Source organism: Loxodonta africana, chromosome 1, assembly GCF_030014295.1.
Source record: "Loxodonta africana isolate mLoxAfr1 chromosome 1, mLoxAfr1.hap2, whole genome shotgun sequence".
Classification (NCBI taxonomy): Eukaryota; Metazoa; Chordata; class Mammalia; order Proboscidea; family Elephantidae; genus Loxodonta; species Loxodonta africana.
In genome coordinates this window covers 137,485,790-137,506,190 of record NC_087342.1, presented here as the reverse complement: position 1 = coordinate 137,506,190, position 20,401 = coordinate 137,485,790, and the positions used below count along the sequence as shown (strand labels likewise).

At 37.8% G+C, this 20,401-nt stretch overlaps 1 protein-coding gene across 1 annotated transcript in view; it reads right to left on the bottom strand.

Moving 5' to 3' along the window:
• Positions 1–20,401, bottom strand: part of MYO6 (myosin VI) — a 171,093-nt gene that overhangs the window by 67,297 nt on the left and 83,395 nt on the right. The window contains exons 6-10 of the mRNA XM_064288189.1: positions 10,973–11,102; positions 8,600–8,705; positions 7,260–7,315; positions 5,000–5,097; positions 4,270–4,434 (exon numbers count right to left, since the gene is read on the bottom strand). Of these exons, the coding sequence (XP_064144259.1) occupies positions 4,270–4,434; positions 5,000–5,097; positions 7,260–7,315; positions 8,600–8,705; positions 10,973–11,102 (555 nt within the window). The remainder of the gene's footprint in view (positions 1–4,269; positions 4,435–4,999; positions 5,098–7,259; positions 7,316–8,599; positions 8,706–10,972; positions 11,103–20,401) is intronic.

The following is a 20,401-nucleotide window of genomic DNA, read 5'->3' as shown; positions in this document are numbered from 1 at the left end:
AGTGACCAAAAAAACAAAATCAACCCTACTGAAGGATTCTTCTTATCTTTACAACCTGATCTATGAGTTATAACTGGAGGGCTAAACTAAACTACAGAAAAATCTGATGAAATTACCAAGATACTTTCAAATGACTGTAACGCAGAATCATTTGGGGAGGGAGGAGTAGGATGGGGTGTGTATAGGTGTGCGTATGAGAGGAATGTCCAAGACAGAAGATGCATTTGGGTGAAAGTTAACACCGTTCTTCTACTCCCCTCTTACCACCAAAAGGACTCTCCTGTAAGAAAGGAAATTATGCCTTCTGGTTCACTATGGGAGCAGGAAATCCCTGGCCTGATGAAGAACTGCAGAAGCCGCCCTCTCAGGATGCCTGCAGCTGGGCCACAAAAGGCTGTACAATTTCAGACACAGTAGAGCCACGCTGCCACAGACTCCAAGCAGAAGGAGATGTCAGTTTATTCACATCACTTTATCTTCAGCTAGGTGTTGACAAAGCCACATCACCATTATTAAATTTCATATGATTCACAGCAATTTATATTCCTTTTCTAAAGTTCATAGTGCAGTATCTGTGATATACTATAAATCATTGAATCGAGCACATTACACGGGTAAATTGTATGGTACCTAAACTACATCTCAATAAAGCTGTTAAAAAACACAAACGGCAGAGCAAAAACACACAAAGAGCCTGGGTCCTTGCCAGTACCACTGTACCACTGAGCAACTGAACCATGTCACGTGAGGAAAAATAAACCTCTACTTGGTGACGGCACTGGGTCTGGGTACTTGTTAAAAAACTTTTTAACTCATAGCACGGAAATTCATCTTCTACTTCATGAAGATAATGTGGGCAACTCAATTCAAACACCAATTAATTCAGTTGAGTTCTAAAAGAAGGCTGGAAGTTAAGAAGTATATTACAAGACACACTTTAAGACCATAAAGTTTTTAAAAGTTCCAAATACACATTGAAAGAAACTGCCTGAAACAACGAGAAAGGGGGCTGCAAAAACAAACAAAATACACACACATATACACACACACAGAGCAAAAATTAAATACAATCATGCGTGTCATAATTATCAAATGGGGGATTCCTGCCCAAACAGGAATATCAGAATCCTGGTGTTATGGGTTAAATGGTTTCCAAAAAACAGGTATGTTGAAGTCCTAAGCTCCCTTGTCCCCACCTGTGAATGTGACCTTATTTGGAAATACAGTCCTTACAGATGTAATTAGTTAAGATAAGGTCATTAGGTTCACCCCAAACTCTTTATGACTGGTACCCTTATAAGAAGAGGAGACACAGAAGGAGGAAGGCCATATGAAGATGAAGACAGATTTTGGAGTTATGCTTCCACAAGTCAAGAATATATTGGACTATCAGAAACTGGGAGAGATAAGAATCTTTCCCTAGAGCCTTTGGAGGAAACATAGCCCTGCTGTCACTCTGAATTCAAACTGCTAGCCTCCGGAACTATGAGGCAACAGATTTCCGTTGTTCTTAAGCCATATAGTTTGTGGTAATTTATTCCAGAGGCCCTAAGAAACTAATTCACCTCAGCATCTTTACACAAACTACATTCCTTACCCCAACCCATGATTCCCAAGTTACCAGTTGCCAAGTTTATCCTAACTCACTGGAACCCCATTTGTGTCAGAGCAGAACTGTGTTCTATAGGATTATCAATGGCTGATGTTTTGGAAGTAGACTCCTAGGCCTTTCTTCTGAGGCAACTCTAGGTGAACTCAACTCTTCAACTTTTCAGTTAGCAGCCAAGCACATCTGCACCACCCAAGGACTCCATTTACTCCCTTATTAAAAAAAAGAAAACCAAACCAAACCAAACCCGTTGCCGTCCAGTCGATTCCAACTCACTGTGACCGTATAGGACAGAGGAGAACTGCTCCATAGAGTTTCCAAGGAGCGCCTGGTGGAATTCAAACTGCCAACCTTTTGGTTAGCAGCTGTTGCACTTAACCACTATGGCACCAGGGTTTCCACTATTTTTCTCTTTTTTTTTAAATTTTTTTTATTGTACTCCAGATGAAGGTTTATAGAGCAAACTAGTTTCTCATTAAATATACATATTGTTTTGTGACATTGGTTGCCAACCCCACGACATGTCAACACTCTCTCCTCCTTGACCTTGAGTTCCCCGTTACCAGCTTTCCTGTCCTCTCCTGCGTTCTCTTGCTTGCCCCTGGGTAGGTGTGCCCATTTAGTCTCATTTTGTTTTATGGACCTGTCTAATCTTTGGCTGAAGGTTGTGAACCACAGGAGTGATTGCATTACTGAGCTATAAGGGTATGTGGGGGCCATAGTCTCAGGGTTTCTCCAGTCTGTCAGGCCAGTAAGTCTGGTTTTGTTTATTTATTTATTTATTTATTTTTTGCGAGTTAGAATTTTGTTCTATATTTTTCTCCAGCTCTGTCTGGGACCCTCTATTGTGATCCCTGTCAGAGCAGGTAGTGGTGGTAGGCGGGTACCATCTAGTTGTGCTGGACTCAAGTCTGGTGGAGGCTGTGATAGTTGTAGTTCATTAGTTCTTTGCACTAATCTTTTAGGGACACTATTTTCTGGCTGAGAATCTGTAAATTATGCTAACCATCCCCAGTCAGCATTCTTGAAATTGTACTCCTTTGGCTCATGTGATACTCAGCACTCCTGATTTTCTTTGTTGTTCTTTCACTACTCCACATGTGCTTTTTTCTCAGGCAACTCTCCCTCTGCTCGTGCCTTTCAACTTCAGAATCTGGATCCCAACACATGCTTCTTTATATTATGCAACTCCCTGGACAATCTCCTCTACAAACTGTCATAGTTTTAACTATCACAGAGAGTGCTGACACCTCCCAAGCCTGTTATCTCTAGCACTGATACAGATGCCCAGGATAGCTATCTTCCAGACATCTCTACTTAGCTGATCCATAGATTCCAAAACTGAACTCAACCTATATGCCACAAACCTTCCATATGGCCCCAATGATGGTATTTACATCTACCCAGGAACCTCAGACAAAAATTAAAAAATTATTGCAGGCTTGTGCTTCTCATATCATATTTAGTGCCTAAGACCTATGAATTTTACCTCCTAATATTTTGCACATTCCCTCCTCTGTAATCTTGCCATTGCTGACCTAATTCAGCCATTTGAAAACTACCAAAACCAGTTGCTGTTGAGTAGAATTCAACTCATGGCAACCCTACGGGTTACACAGTAGAACTGTGCTCCACAGGGTTTTCAAGGCTGTGACCATTCAGAAGCAGATGGCTAGGACTTTCTTCCGAGGTGCCTCCGGATGGGTTAGAACCACCAGCCTTCTGGGTAGTCAAACCCTTAACCATTGGTACCACCCAAGGATCCTATTTAGACACTTAGTACCTCTTATTATTGCTGTAGGTCCCTAATCAGTCTACCTCTGGTTTTAACTTCTACCCACCTCTTCCCCATCCCCTTAAAGTTGTCGTCCATATTAATCCAAGAGTGAAGTACAGATCTTCTACGTAAAGTCCTTCGACAGCTTATTAACTACAGAAGTAAGACCATGCTCTCTAGTCTCACCTCCCACCACTTTCTGCCTTACTCTTTAGATGCTTCCTGCTCTTCTTTGTTCATGCTTTTCCATCTACCAGAAATACCCTTTCCAACTTTCTTCATCTAGTTTACATTCCTCCAATAAGCCTTCCTAAAATTCCTAGGCTGCCCCAGAAATCAATACATATCTCTTATCATTCAACATATTATATATCAGTCAGTGTGTGTATGTATGTTTCCTAGCAGATTCTAAGTTGCTCAAGAGCAGAAATTGTGCCTTATTTTTCTTTGTACCCCTGGTACAATGCAGTAAATACCCCTGTGCAGGCAATAAATAATTATCGTTGAATTGAATTAAAAAAGACAATCATATGCCCTTTATTAACATTAATTCACTGGTCAAACTGTTTTTACAGATAAGTCAAAGGTAACATTAAAGCTAGCATTACAGAACTACTATAAATTTCTAATTAAGTTTAAATTAATAAGAAGTTTAACAACTATCCTTTTACCTATCTCATTACATACCTCCTCATATAGTGTTATAAACTTGGCAATAAATTTCAATAGAGATCTACTCAGTATAGCTGTCATTCTGTCACAGTATACTTTATTTAAAGAAAGTTACAGACAACTAGATATCAAAATCCCACTGACATAATTTTAGGACTGAAGGCAATTCAATTTACACAAATTGTTTGAAATTTCTTTTCATCCAACCTACCCGAAAATTATCTGGGGAACTCAAATGAAGTTTTTCCCTAATATCTTCAGAAGCACCAGCACATAACCTATAAAAGATATGATAATTCCTTTCCTCTTTGCCTTGAACACAGATCCTAGATTTCTCTAGGAGATAATGTGAAACAAATCCTCCAACAACCGAACTCTAAAAAACAAAATAGAAAATACATTTTTGCATTTAAAGTCTTAAAGTATAACTTATCAATGCTAAATTATTCATATTTTCTAATAAACAACTATCTATTAAAGAAGTTACAATATTTATCAAATACAGAGGAAAAATTATAACTAAATATATTCTTAAAAAGTATCTACAGAGGTCATCCCTCATTTGAAACATCTTCATTATAAGCTTTGAGCCCCAGGTGAATCAGAATTGGCTTTGCACTGCATCTCAGCTTGAGGCAGGTTCAGCTAGAATGTCTTACAAGAAAAATAGCTCTAAGGTAATACTCAATGCTAAAGTCAAATCCATATCTGGGTTGTGATTGCAAAAGGAGCTTTTGGATAGTCCCTGCATATAAAGTGGATATATATGTACATATTCTCCAAATTATTTAAAGTAACAAACTTCACAAATTTACTGAGATGAAAGTACAGTTGTAACTCAAATTTACCAAGAAACGATGGACACCACCAATTATATCAAGATCTTCCTATTTCTCACAAACACTCTTCAAACATACCCCCCAAAACTCACTCTCACTTACTTTTTCATTGAAATGTATTTCTACAAATTTTCCAAATCGACTGCTATTATTGTTGCGAACAGTCTTTGCATTTCCAAAGGCTTCTAAGAGTGGGTTGGCTATTGAGAAAATGAAATATTCCATCAAAAATTAACATAAGGGAAAATTATGAAACAGTATAATTAGTATGATTTTGTTAGACAGAAAGATAGATAGAGACAGAAAGACACACAGAAGTCCTAAAAAAAATATTAACAAGGAAGAATCCACACGTAATGTCAAGTCTCACAAATGTTTATTGACTATCTACTATGTTGTTGTTGTTTGGTGCCATCAAGTTGATTCCGACACATAGCGAGTGACCCCAAGTAACACAGCAGAACATTCCCATAGACTTTCTGGGCTATAACCTTTACTGAAGCAGATCAACTATGTTCAGCCATTATTCAAAGTGACGGAGATGGAAAAATTAGTAAGGTATAGTTCATAGTACCTGCTCATAAGGAGTTTAGTCTTATAGAAAAGTGAAATCAGTGCAATAGATACTAGCATAAGAGAAAGTGATTAAACCAAGCAAGGGAATCTTTCACTAAAATTAGGTAACAAATTTTAAGCCTATCAGTCTGAGTTGAGGTTTATAGGATGAGCGGGAGTTTACAAAGTAGACAGAGAGATAGGGAAAGGGTCAGAAGAAAAGAAATAGCATATAACATTTCAGCAACCATAAAAAGGAAACCAATACTAAATCTCATTCTCAAATGAGCTTGCACCTCAAGTAAATAAATCAAAACATTAATTCATCTTTTATTGAGTTAACCCATAATTTGTTTTTTCTTATTTATTTATTCAATTTTAAAGGGTGATTCCCTCACAAGGTCAGGTACTTTACTATGCGCAATCCATTACTTGTGAGACCCTCACAACTGCTGTCATACCACCACAGTTGAAAACTGTAAGTAAAACTGGGAAATTATATTAAGATGATTTCATCAAAATGAGTAAATTTATTAACACACACTTTAAAAATATTTATTAGAGTGGTATTAAGCTGTATCTACAAACATATTTTACCTAATTGTGAAAAAAAACTGCACACCCTTTTGCTATTTTTATAACCTAGCAAAACACATAAACACAGAATACCCCTTATAAATTTCTGTTCAACTGAAATTTTTCTAATGTCAGAAGAGTGCTACAATAGGTATTTAGTATAACATGGTGGTTAAGATGACTAGGTTTATGTCAGTTCCACAACTTAGTGCTATGTTCTCGGACAAGTTACCTAAACTCTCATTACCTCAGTTTCTCATTTATAATATAAGGATAATAATAGTATCTACCTCATTCTGTGAAGATTTAAATTAGGTAACAGATTTTAAGCATATCGCACACTGCCCAATACCTCACATATATGTTAATATCACCATCATTATAAAAGCACTTACTGAGTGCTCACTGGGGGAAAGTAAAACTACAAGGAGGCCAGAGTGGCTAAAGAAGCATAAGGAGTCAGAAGGAACACGACTCATGATCAGACCACACAGGGCACTATAGGTGATATTACGGATTTGGGGCTTTATCTTCATAGCAATATAAAGCCATTAAAGGATTTAAAGCAAAAGAGATTATTCCAGCTTCAATACAGAGAACAGATTAAGGGGAAGCAAGAACATAAATGAATAGTCCAGACAGGAGTCTATAATGCGGGGATGGAGGCCTCCAGACTCAGTACAGTGATAGCCTAGTTCAGTGGTTTCCAAACAGGCTACAAGAAGAATTTCTAAGTGGCATAGATAGCTTGAGGAAACCACCTTCCACATTTAAAAATGATTTGCCTGAAACAGCACCTCAATTTCCAATAACCCTCTCCCTCTTTCCTTCCTTCTTAAAAAAAAAAAAAAGCACACTCCCCTGGTCCACCTCAAATTTTACCATAGTATAACTGGGGAGGGAGAAGTTGAAAATAAGGAAACCAAGTCCACAAAACAAAGAAGCCAGAGAGCTTTCTGTATTCTTTCATTCAACAGATATTTACGGAGCTCATACTATTTGTAAGGTATTATTCTAAGGACTTGGAATATAAAATAAAAATCTCTGTTTACATGAAGTAGGCGAAGGGCAGAAGACATGAATTAACGCCAAAGATGATATCTGAGCAAATATTTGGAGAAGAGAGTGTCTTCTAGATCTCTGGGGAAAGAACATTCTAGATCACTGAGAGGATTCCCTTAATTTCATTACATTCCTAACAATAGGAAATAGTTTTAAAAATTAACAATACCTTCAACAATTCTATCATCAATATCTTGACCTGTTCCATAGGATTCAGTCAGATATCTGTAACATACAGGATAAAGAAATATTTAGATGACAATATTATTGCATATATTTATGGTTTTAGTATCACTTAGTACATTTAAAACACAAACGTAGTTGTTGCATCTGTATGCTTAAAAATCACAAATCCATGTTTAAATGCAACTATTCTGTTATAGATTTTTTAATTTATTTAAAATTCTATTTAGATTGCCTGTAACATGCAAATCAGCATTATTTTCTTAAACTGTTTTAGGGAACATTCTGACTTTAACCAATGATTTAATTTTAAATATGACACACATTTCATCAGGAATAATCTACACTGTATGAGATCTCAAAATAATTTGTGATAGGCTATTAATTCAATCAAGAAAATAAGGCAACCTGTCACTGAACCACTGGGAAGTTAGCATGATCCCGTTGCACTGTACTGAAAGATACAATGTGACAGAACAGCTATTTGCCTAGCATGTTTCAAAACAAAGGGTAATCTTTGATTTACAATATAAATTTACATTATAAGTTTACAATTTCTTAACTTTTTGGTCATTATCACAGGTGTTTATCAGCCACAGACTCACTGTATATGACTATCACGTACATTAGAGAAAGAATAAGAAACTGAATTCCAGGAGTACTGAGAAACATTCACTTAAGCAGAATTGCACATACATAACTCTTAAATCAGTTTTATATAAATAACAGAATAGCATATACGTTGGCATAATAAATAGCAAAATTTCAAAAGGTGTGCTGCCAGGCAACCATCAACTAAGAGCCGTAATAAAGTGGGAACACCACTGAAGGGGATTCAGAATGCACTGGTCCTAGCAGTAGCTTCACCACTGGATTTAACCTCCCTGAGTCCGTAAATTGAAAGAACTATAATGAGTGCTGTGGTTCAATCTATTTTTAAAACACTATGATTCAAAACAAACTATAGAGAGTTTAATTTGATGGCAGCAAATGGGAGGAGGGAGTTGAGGAAGGGGGCCAAATTGTCACAAGCATGAGGTAAAAAATGGTTCCACCTACACTAATAACGGATACAGAATGTAAGGAAGAATTCTGAAGGGATGATCCCAGATTTTCCCCTGCCTAACCAACATTGGTCTCCTCTAGGATCCCCACAGGCAAATACCTTGTCAGAGCCTGCTTTCAACAATAGACCCATTAGCCTCCACATGAAGTATTTGTTTCTTAAAGGGAATAGAGCCCACCATTTCAAAGTTATGCCACAAAGCACACAAAGGTATTAAAAGTCAACCTGTTCGAAATATTCCCGATTATCTGAACACTGACCTTAGAACAAATTTTGTATTTTCTGTTTTGCCAGCTCCTGATTCTCCAGATACAATGATAGACTGACTCATCTTGAGCACCTTCATGTCTCGAAAAGCCTTATCAGCTAGAGTTAAAATAACACATAAATGGTGAACAATATATTTAATACAAATTTACAAAATTATAGAAATTTCACTTAAAATCAAAGGGCACTTGCTCCTAAAGAAATGATAAATGTGTTTTACAGTTAATCAAATTTTAAAATGAAAAATCATTCAAAAGTGTTAGAAAACATTTCTGAAAGTGTTTACTTAAAATGTTATTATCCTGACAGCCGAGTAATAGGAAATCCAAATAAACAATCCTTAGGTCTGTGCTAGAGTATCTCCATATTATGAGCTGTGGCCTGGCACTCCCTAATACAAGAGCAGATCTGCAGAGGGATAAAAAATGCTCACTGTGCATAACTAATGAAGTCCCTGAAGAAAAGCAAGAAATAACAAGCTTCCAATTAAGAAATCTGGCAACCCAAAATTTTGCTGGAGAAAAAAATTTTAATTGTAAAATAAATCTATAAGGTTTTTTTTTTTTTTTCTGTGAAACTACTATCAAATTTAAACATTTCATAGAATTTATCAGCATTTCCTAGATTTGCAATTTCATATACATATACAGGCTAACTAACCCATTGCCGTCAAGTCAATTCTGACTCATAGTGACCATACAGGACAGAGTAGAACTGCTCTATAGAGTTTCCAAGGAGCAGCTAATGGATTCGAACTACTGACCTTTTGGTCAGCACACATACATACACATATATATAATGAGCCCATAAAAAACCTACTGCCATTGAGTCAATTCTGACTCATAGCAACTGTATAGAACAGAGTAGAACTGCCCCCTATGGTTTCCAAGGCTGTAATCTTTACAGGAGGGACTGCCACATCTTTCTCTTGCAGAGTGGCTGGTGGGTTCGAACCACCAACCTTCCAGTTAGCAGCCAATCACTTAACCACTGTGCCACCAGAGCTCCTTATACATATAACTGTCTTCATTAAATACCAACAATAGACTACAAAATGTCTTAATTAAACTTTAAGATTAGAAGAACAAATTGAGCACAATTTAATTCAATATTTGGTTAAAGAAGTACCCAATTAAAACAATTTTAATTCAAAACTAGTTCCTGACCAATTTGGCCCTATAATTGTTTCTAACTTCAGAGATGTGTTACCCATAACAGAAAAGAAAGCTTTACAAATGGCTTTTATTCTAAGGACCAAGTGTAAACCACATACTAGAATATGCCCATCCCCTTGACCAATTTGTCAGCAACCTGTCTATATACTTCTGTGAAGTCATTCTAAACATCTTTTATTAGCAGTAAAAGGCTAAAAATAAAAGCTGGCTTAATTACATTTTAAACACGTAGCTTCTCTCCAGTGATGAGCTTGCTCACATTCAGGTTATAAGTTTTTCCTATTTTTGCCAGACAATAGAGAACATACCAATGCTCCTCAGAGCTTCTTAGTAGAAGAAGTCTAAACTGCTACTGCACTGGACTTGGGCTGAACTCTTTACCCTGCCTAACAGGTTCACAGTCGACCAAATCAGGAAGTGAAGGCCAAACAGAGTTGAAGAGTAAGCCGAAAAAGAGATAAGCTACACTAAGAACCAGCACTAAGACTGTCATTTAACTGCTGATTAAGTCTGGCTCCAAAGGGTTAGCTAACATCTTATATTTACAGTCACCAGCTACCAGGGAGGGCAATTTCTAATTCTGATCAAATAACATCATCTCTCTGTGCCTCAGAGCTACAGTGCTTCAAGGTGAAAGAGGGGCTAAGCAAGGCAAAGACAGATATTACTGTCTTCCCACGCCAATTCTCCAGGGACACGAAGCTATAACACATTCAATCCTTTAATTTTATGAAGCCCTAACACAGACAATGCATGAAAAGAAGACTGGTCTCAAAGCTCAAAACTAGTCTAGTAACACAATCACAAGTGATGCCCAGAGTAACACTGGAAGGCATGGGCCTCAAAGCTGTGAGGCGGGGCACATTTCAAATGGAGCTGGCCATGCTGAGGAGTCAAAAGAACCATTAGGTCAGTTTTTATCATGTTCTGCTTTCAACTGGGTAAACACACCTACAAGGACATAGATGTTTAACAAAGGTAATATATGACTAACCCATGAGTTGGCTGCAAAGGTATTCTTCCCCACCCTACGTAAAATACACGCTCCTAACAATGTTAATACACCCAAAATGCAAGCAGGTCCTCCAAAATATATGTTTAATTTATGGCATTTTTTTTAATCCAAAAAAACTGAGCCAATTTCTACCATATAAGAAAAGAAGAGACTCAAGATACAATTAAATTACATACCAATTGCAAAGACATGAGGTGGCATTGTCCCAAGAGATTTTCCTTGATATGACTTTATTGTTTCTGAAGAATATATTTTAGGTATGTCAAAGTATGGGTTCACTGCAATCAGAATGTTGGCGACATACGTCTAAATAGGAAAAGCATAAACATAAAATTTTCAAATTACTATTTTCATTTAAAACTAAACAAAGTTTACAGGAGAGAGAAATAAAGCAAGAAAACAGAGCAAAAGAAACAGTCCCGTACCTTCAACCCTCTATGTAACCAGGACTCCTAATCTACATTTTTCAGCCGCAAACATTCCCTCATCTCTACAGGACCATACTTCTCCAACTCTTAATAAAGTTACATCTTCTTGTTCCATACGCATCTCAAACTTAGCAAGTCGAAAGTTATTATCTCTCCAACCGCCCTCTGCCTCAAAGAAAACATTCTCCTCCCGTATAGTCTCCCAGGCTCATGGCAAATCTACTCCTCTAATTCTATTCCTACAGTCCACGTTCTGGTCATTTATATCCCTCAACTAGGCTATTTTATTCACCTGCTCATAAGTCTTGGGCTGCTATTGAAGAGTTTAATATAGCTTGTAGGACCGTCTGGGTCTAACCCTATCACTGAATGCCAAGGACTGATTTAGCTCGCTGGTGACCACTTGATCTCAGATTTCTGCAAAACCACACACGCTAACCACTGCTTAGAATATTGACTGGTTAAATATTTAGTGAGCAATTTAAGCTTGCTTTTAATTTTGGAATTTAACTGTGGCTTTAGAAGATCTGAAAAATACACTTGTAGAATTCATAAAATTCCTTTTTGAGCAGGAAAAAAGTTGTGGTTTAGTTATACTGGCAGAATCAGGATATGCAGGACCGTATTTTTCTCTTTCCTGCTTCTAGTTGTGGAAGGGAAATGATTAGAAACCCTGAACTCCCAAACTACTAATCTAGAGTTCAAGGAATGTTCCCAAGATATTTCCTAACTGGATTAAAAAAAAAAAGAAGAAATTCCAGATAATTAATCTTCCTATGAGAGACAAAAGGAAAGTCACGGAGATTTTAATAACCAATGGGAACATTAAATGTGGGTTAACTATTGTTCTACTCAAATCTAAGGAAGAATAATTCTGGTTAGTGAAAAACATAAAAACATCAAACTTAAACTCTTAAATTGCTTCCTTCCTTTACATGTAATAAAATACTAATGGCTATAGTTATATATTACTGCTTTTTAGCGGTTTTTAGAAACAAAAGGCATAACTGGCTGGAAAACAAGCATGACAACAACAACCATGGCTTCAGTTAACTATAAAAATACTGTGTCCCCAAACAGGAGTTCACGAGCCCAGATAGCCACCATCTAACAGAGGTCATGCGCCCAACTGCAGAAACATCCTAGAAGAGGAAGGAGAAAAAGCTAGAAGCAACCCTAAAAGCTCAATTCTTCAACATGATGCAGACATCATACACAAAGAACAAAAACTTAAAATTTCCTAGAGAACCAGATAAATTTTTCTGTCAATCACGCGATTTATCCAAGCTTGTAGGTCAACTGTGCCCAATGTGAAAAAAGGGGAAATGAATTTTTTTTAAGTACAATTAATCGTTGTTGTTCTTATTAGGTTCCATCAAGTCGGTTCCAAGTCATAGCAACTCCATGTACAACAGAAAGAAACAGTGTCCGATCCTGCACCATCCTCGTGATTGCTGTTATGCTTTAGCCCACTGTTGTAGCCACTGTGTCAGTCCCTCTTGTTGAGGGTCTTCCTCGCTTTCACTGACCCTCTACTTTACCAAGCATAATGTCCTTCTCCAGGAACGGGTCCCTCCTGATAACATGTCCAAAGTAGATGAGATGGAGTCTCACCATCCTCGCTTCTAAGGCTGTAATTCTTTCAAGATAGATTTGTTTGTTCTTCTGGCAGTCCATGGTATATCCAATATTCCTTGTCTATACCATAATTCAAAGGTATCAATTCTTCTTCCATATTCCTTATTCACTGTCCAGCTTTAGCATTCATATGACATTGAAAATGCCATGGCTGGGGTCAAGCACATCTCAGTCCTGAAACTGACATCTGTGCTTTTTAACACTTTAAAGAGGTCTTTTGCAGGAGATATGCCCAATGTAATATGTCGTTTGATTTCTTGACTACTGCTTCCATGGGCGTTGACTGTGGATCTAAGAAAAATTAATTCCTTGACAACTTCAATCTTTTTCTCATTTATCATGATGCTGCTTATTGTTCCAGGTGTGAGGATTTTTGTTTTCTTTATGTTGACGTGCAATCCAGGCTGAAGGCTATAGTCTTTAATCTTCATCAGTAAGTGCTTCAAGTCCTCTTCACTTTCAGCAAGCAAGGCTGTGTCATCTGCATATCACAGGGTGTTAATGAGTCTTCCTCCTATCCTTATGCTATATTCTTCTTCATATAGTCCAGTTTCACAGATTATCTGCTTAGTATATACAGACTGAATAAATACGGCAAAAGGATGCAACCCTGATACATATCTTTTCTGATTTTAAACTATTCAGTATCCCTTTGTTCTGTTTGAATGACTGCCTCTTGGTCTACATACAGCTTCTGCATGATCACAATTAAGTGTTCCAGAATTCCCATTCTTTGCAATTTTATCCATAATTTGTTATAATCCACACAGCCAAATACCTTTGCATAGTCAATAAAACACAGGTAAACATCTTTCTGGTATTCGCTGCTTTCAGCCAAGATCCATCTGACATCAGGAATGATATTCCTGGTTCCACGTCCTCTTCTAAATCTGGCTTGACTTTCTGGCAGTTCTCTGTCAATGTACTGCCACAACTATTTTTGAATTATCTTCAGTAAAATTTTATGTTAATGATAATGTTCAATAATTTCCCCACTCTGTTGGATCACCTTTCTTTGGAATGGGCACATATCTGGATCTTTTCTAGTCAGTTGGCTAGGTAGCTGTCTTCCAAAATCTTGGCATAGGAAGTGTGGCCATGATGGCAGAACAGCCAGACGCTTCCTAGGAATCCTCTTACAACAAAGACCAAAAAAAAAAAAAAACAGGTGAAACAGTTATGACAAGCTACGAGCCCTGAACATCAAAGGCAAAGTCAGAAAATGGACTAAGCAGCAGGGGGAGGGACAGACAGTTCTAAAGCGGAGGGGAGTTGCTCAACCTCAATAGCTGGGATCCCTCAGGCACCATTCCCAGGAGCAGCAGCGGTGGGCTGGTAGCAGTGTTCGGCCGTAGTTTCCTCAGGGAGAAGCAGCCAGCCACACAGCCTACTCACTCTTCCGGAACCAGAGAAGAATGGTGCTCCCGGCAAAAATTAAGTACTTGCGTATATTTTAATGTACCCCAGCCCCCAAGCCAGCTTCAGTGGTTGTTGATTTCCCTGGGCCTAAGATAGGCCCTATTAAGTGCCCTGAGCCATCCTCCCGGCCTTGGAGTAGGAATAAATTCACACTTGGGGGAAAAGATAATTTTCCAACTCCACTAACTGGGGGAGCTCAGAACAGAAGCAGCTTCAGTCCAGGCATAAATGGTCCATGGACTTTGAATACCTTTCCCCCCTGCATGGTCCTGTGTGGGCCTACCTCAGGAGAACAGGCCCTTGCTGGTAGACTGCAACTGTTTCAGCTGTGCAGTGAAGAGGTGGGTGTTTGATATTTGACACCACCTTGCCTATTAAACAGGGTCCCCACCTACCTACATCAGGGGCATATGGACCGGTGGATCCACTCCAGTCACCCATGACAGGGGCCCAAGGATAACTGGTACCTCCCAGACCTCACAACCAAAAGCTTTCGGTGCCAAAGGTCAATCTGCAGAACCCACCCACCTGTACGCTCTAGGAAACAGGGACACCCTTTCCTCACAGACACTCGGGGGAAGGTTCTCCGCTCCCTGCCTTGTTCAGAGTGTGACCCCTGCTGCAACCAGATACCAGTGCCTACACCAATCACCTCTGCCCCTCTACAATTGTAGGACAGGGCCTGTACCACACACTTGATGATCAGCTACCTGCACACCTGAGCTGAATTCATATAAGGAAAGGGAATGGACTCCTAGACTTATATACCTAACAGCTCTAGCCATCTGGTGACAGGACATCAGAGTTTCAAAGGTGAAAATAATCAGGCTAGCTCACTCAAGCAACCTATCTGGGCATATCAAAACAAAACAAAGCAATAAGCCATGATACAGTAAACATAAAAAAAAACTAATACAATAACTTAAAGATGGCTTCGCAGACAACAGTCAATTTCAAGTCACACAAAGAAACAGACTGTGATTGTCTCAATAGGCTCTTAAAACAAAGAATCAATGGATCTTTTGGATGAAAGTGTCTTCCTGGAAATACCAGATGCAGAATACAAAAGATTAATATACAGAACTCTTGAAGACATCAGGAACGAGATTAGGAAGGAGAAGGGGCAAAACACAGAAGAAGCTAAGGAACATACAGATAAAACAGATGAAGCAATTAAAAAGGTTATTCAAGAACATAATGAAAAACTTAATAAGCTGCAAGAATCCATAGAGAGACAGCAATCAGAAATTCAGAAGATTAACTATAAAATTACAGATTTAGACAACTCAACAGAAAGTCAGAGGAGCAGGACTGAGCAAGTGGAAGGCAGAATTGGTGAGCTTGAAGATAAAGCACTTGGCACTAACATATTTGAAGAAAAGTCAGATAAAAGAATTACAAAAAGTGAAGAAACCTTAAGAATCATGTGGTACTCTATCAAGAGAAATAACCTTCAAGTAACTGGAACATTAGAACAGGGAGGGACAAGAGAAAATACAGAGAGAATTGTTGAAGCTTTGTTGGCAGAAAACTTCCCTGATATCGTGAAAAATGAGGAGATATCTATCCAAGATGCTCATCAAACTCCATACAAGGTAGATTTTAAAAGAAAGTCACCAAGACATATTACAATCAAACTTGACAAAACCAAAGATAAAGAGAGAATTTTAAGAGCAACTAGGGATAAATGAAGTCGCCTACAAAGCAGAGTCAGTAAGAATAAGCTCGGACTACTTGGCAAAACTATGCAGGGAAGAAGGCAAAGGGATAACTTATATAAAGCACTGCAAGGAGAAAAATTGCCAACCAAGAATCATATATCCAGCAAAACTGTCTCTCAAATATGAAGGTGAAATTAGGACAGTTCTGGATAAACAGAAGTTTAGGGAATTCATAAAAACTGAACCAAAACTACAAGAAATACTAAAGGAAGTTCTTTGGTTAGAAGATCAATAATATAAGGTATCAACCCAAGACTAGAACACTGGGCAGAGCAATTAGAAGTCAACCCAGGCAGGGAAATCAAAAAAATAAATCAAGATAAAAAAAAAAAAAAACGATCAAAACAGGGAAACAGCAATGTTATTATGTAAAAGAAGACAACATTAAAACAATAAAGAGGAACTAAGAAATGTAGTCATTGATCTTTCATATGGAGAGGAAGACAAGGCAATATAAAGAAATAAAATTTGGGTTAAACTTAGAAAAACAGGGGTAAATATTAAAGTAACCACAAAGGAGACTATCCTACTCACCAAAATAAAATACAAGAAAAAAAGAGAGACTCAGCAGAAACAAAATCAACAACAAGAGGAAAAGACAATATATAAAGATAAACTACTCAGCACAAAAAATTAAGTAGGAAAAAGAAACTGTCAACAATATACAAAAAAAGATATCAAAATGACAGCATTAAACTCATAAAAAAAAAAAAACCTATCGATAATTATGCTGAATGTAAATGGACTAAATGCACCAATAAAGAGACAGAGAGTGGCAGAATGGATAAAAAAAAAACACAATCCGTCCAAAATCTTGGCACAGACAAGGGAGCACCTCTAGCACTGCATCCATTTGTTGAAACATCTCAACTGGTATTCCATCAAGTCCTAGAACCTTGATTTTCACCAATGCCTTCAGTGCAGCTTAGATTTCTTCCTTGAGTGCTCAGTTCTTAATCATACGCTACCCCCTATAACGGCTGAACGTCAACCATCTCTTTTTGGTACAGTGGCTCTATATATTACCTCCAACTTCTTTTTTTTTTTTTTTATCATTTTTATTGTGCTTTAAGTGAAAGTTTACAAATCAAGTCAGTCTCTCACACAAAAACCCATATACACCTTGCTACACACTCCCAGTTACTCTCCCCCTAATGAGACAGCCTGCTGTCTCCCTCCACTCTCTCTTTTCATGTCCTTTTTGCCAGCTTCTAACCCCTTCCACCCTCTCATCTCCCCTCCAGGCAGGAGATGCCAACACAGTCTCAAGTGTCCACCTGATCCAAGAAACTCACTCCTCACCAGCATCACTCTCCAACCCATTGTCCAGTTTGATCCATGTCTGAAGAGTTGGCTTCGGGAATGGTTCCTGTCCTGGGCCAACAGAAGGTCTGGGGGCCATGACCACCGGGGTCCTTCTAGTCTCAGTCAGACCATTAAGTCAAGTCTTTTTATGAGAATTTGGGGTCTGCATTCCACTGCTCTCCTGCTCCCTCAGGGGTTCTCTGTTGTGTTCCCTGTCAGGGCAGTCATTGGTTGTAGCAGGGCACCATCTAGTTCTTCTGCTCTCAGGATGATGTAGTCTCTGGTTCATGTGGCCCTTTCTGTCTCTTGGGCTCGTAATCGCCTTGTGTCCTTGGTGTTCTTCATTCTCCTTTGATCTAGGCAGGTTGAGACTCATTGATGCATCTTAGATGGCTGCTCGCTAGCGTTTAGGGCCCCAGATGCCACTCTTCAAAGTGGGATGCAGAATGTTTTCTTAATAGATTTTAGTACACCAATTGACTTAGATGTCCCCTGAAACCATGGTACCCAGACCCCTGCCCCTGCTACACTGGCCTTCGAAGCATTCGGTTTATTCAGGAAACTTCTATGCTTTTGGTTTAGTCCAATCATGCTGACCTCCCCTGTATCATGTGCTGTCTTTCCCCTCACCTAAAGTAGTTCTTATCTACTATCTAATTAGTGAATGCCCCTTTCCCACCCTCCTTCCCTCCCCCCTCTCGTAACCACAAAAGAATGCTTTCTTCTCAGTTTAAACTATTTCTCAAGTTCTTATAATAGTGGTCCTATAAAAAAAAAAAATTTTTTTTTATACAATATTTGTCTTTTTGCAACTGACTAATTTCACTCAGTGTAATACCTTCTAAGGTTCTTCCATGTTACAAAATGTTTCACAGATTCCTCACTGTTCTTTATCAATGCGTAGTATTCGATTGTGTGAATATACCATTATTTATTTATCCATTCATCCGTTGATGGGCACCTTGGTTGCTTCCATCTTTTTGCTATTGTAAGCAGTGCTGCAATAAACATGGGTGTGCATATATCTGTTCGTGTAAAGGCTCTTATTTCTCTAGGATATATTCCAAGGAGTGGGATTGCTGGATCATATGGTAGTTCTATTTCTAGCTTTTTAAGGAAGTGCCAAATCGATTTCCAAAGTGGTTGTACCATTTTACACTCCCACCAGCAGCATATAGGTGTTCCAATCTCTCCACAGCCTCTCCAACATTTATTATTTTGTGTTTTTTGGATTAATGCCAGTTTTTTTTTGTTGTTGGAGTGAGATGAAATCTCACTGTAGTTTGATCTGCATTTCTCTCTTCCATCTTCTTTTGATGCTTCCTATGTCATTCAATTTTTTGTCCACAGAATCCTTCAATATTTTTTCTTTAGTTCTTTCAGTTTGAAAAACACCAAGTGTGTTCTTCCCTTTGGTTTTCCAACTCCAGGTCTTTGCATATTTCATTACAAGACTTCGTCTTCTCAAGCCGCTTTTGAAATCTGTTCAGCTCTTTTATGTGATCATTTCTTCCTTTCACTTTACCTAATGTCCATTCAAGAGCAAGTTTCAGTGTCTCTTCTGACCATCCAGTTTAGTCTTTTCTTTCTTTCCTGTCTGTTGACCTTCTGCTTTCTTCACATATGATGTCCTTGATGACATCTGACAACTGTTCCCTGTCAATGTACTGCTGTAACTTCTTTTTTTTCTTTTAATTATCTGCAGCAAAATTTTACTTGCATGTGATATTAGTGATATTGTTCAGTAATTTCCTCATTCTGGTAGATCACCTCTCTTTGGAATGGCCACATATCTGCATCTCTTCCAATCAGTCATTGATGTTCGATACGTCATCTGTTCTTGAGATGGTCCCTAAATTCAGGTGGGACATACTCAAGGCCGTACTTTGGCTCTCATGGACTTATTTTAATTTTTTTCAGCTTCAACTTGAATTTGCATATGAGCAACTGATGGTATGTTCTGCAAGCAGCCCATGGCCTTGTTCTAGTACAATTAATGCTGTATGTAAATTTTTAGTTATCGATGGTCACAATCAGCAAGCCTTTTACTACTGTAGCACAGGAAGCATTAAAAGACCAATGAAAAACCCATGGGTATTAATTCTTTATATAAACACCCCAAATAAAAACAAATTATCTCAAATACAAAGATATTATAATCATTCCATAAAATAAAAAGGTTTCCAAACCAGAAGAACATATTAAAACAATTAAAATTTGCTCAAATAAAAAGATTCCTCTACCACCACCAAATGATATAAGAAATGTTTAAAAAAATAAGTGACCTCTCGAAAGATGAAGTTTCCCATTTATATCCAAATTAACTCTCACTCTATTTATTCATTACAATTTAAACTGTTTTAACATAACATTAAAAATTTATAGTACCTCAGTACCTAGAGCAGCATTTCGCAATACATCAGGTACTCAGCATGAATCTGTCAATTGAGTAAATTTTGCTTCTAGATATTTTTCTAATCAAGAATAGCCATATTTTAACCTAAATATATTATTTAACTGATTCTGTAAAATTCAAGAAAGTAAAGCCTTAAAATAATAAATATGTTATTAGGTGCCCTCGAGTTGTTTCTTACTCATAGCAACCTTATGCAAAACAGAACAAAATGCTGCCCGGTCATGTACCATCCTCACAATATACATATATTGAAATAATATATATATATAACCAAAAGATGTCAAGTGAACTCTTTTGGAAAAGACTAGGTTGGTTCTATTTCCCAGCTGTCACTACTTGGACAGATGGCAAAGACTAAAGGTAATTTAGTCAGAATTAAGTAAGTACAATTAGGCAAACTGATCCTGATATAAAAGATTAAGATACTGTCATTTGATCTAGAAGGTCAAAGAAGCCATGTGTTTTCTTCATTCAAAAATAATGAGGAGTCCCATCTTTATAACAGGAGAACTACAGTGGGTAATTTATCTCTACCCAACAAAGAAATCTACCACTAGGTCATATTAGAATAAAATCTTGTATACTGCCCAATGAACAATTATAATTAAAGCATACTTGTCAATTATCCATCTGAATGATCTGGTGTAAACTCTGACCATTTACATTAAAAGCATTCTT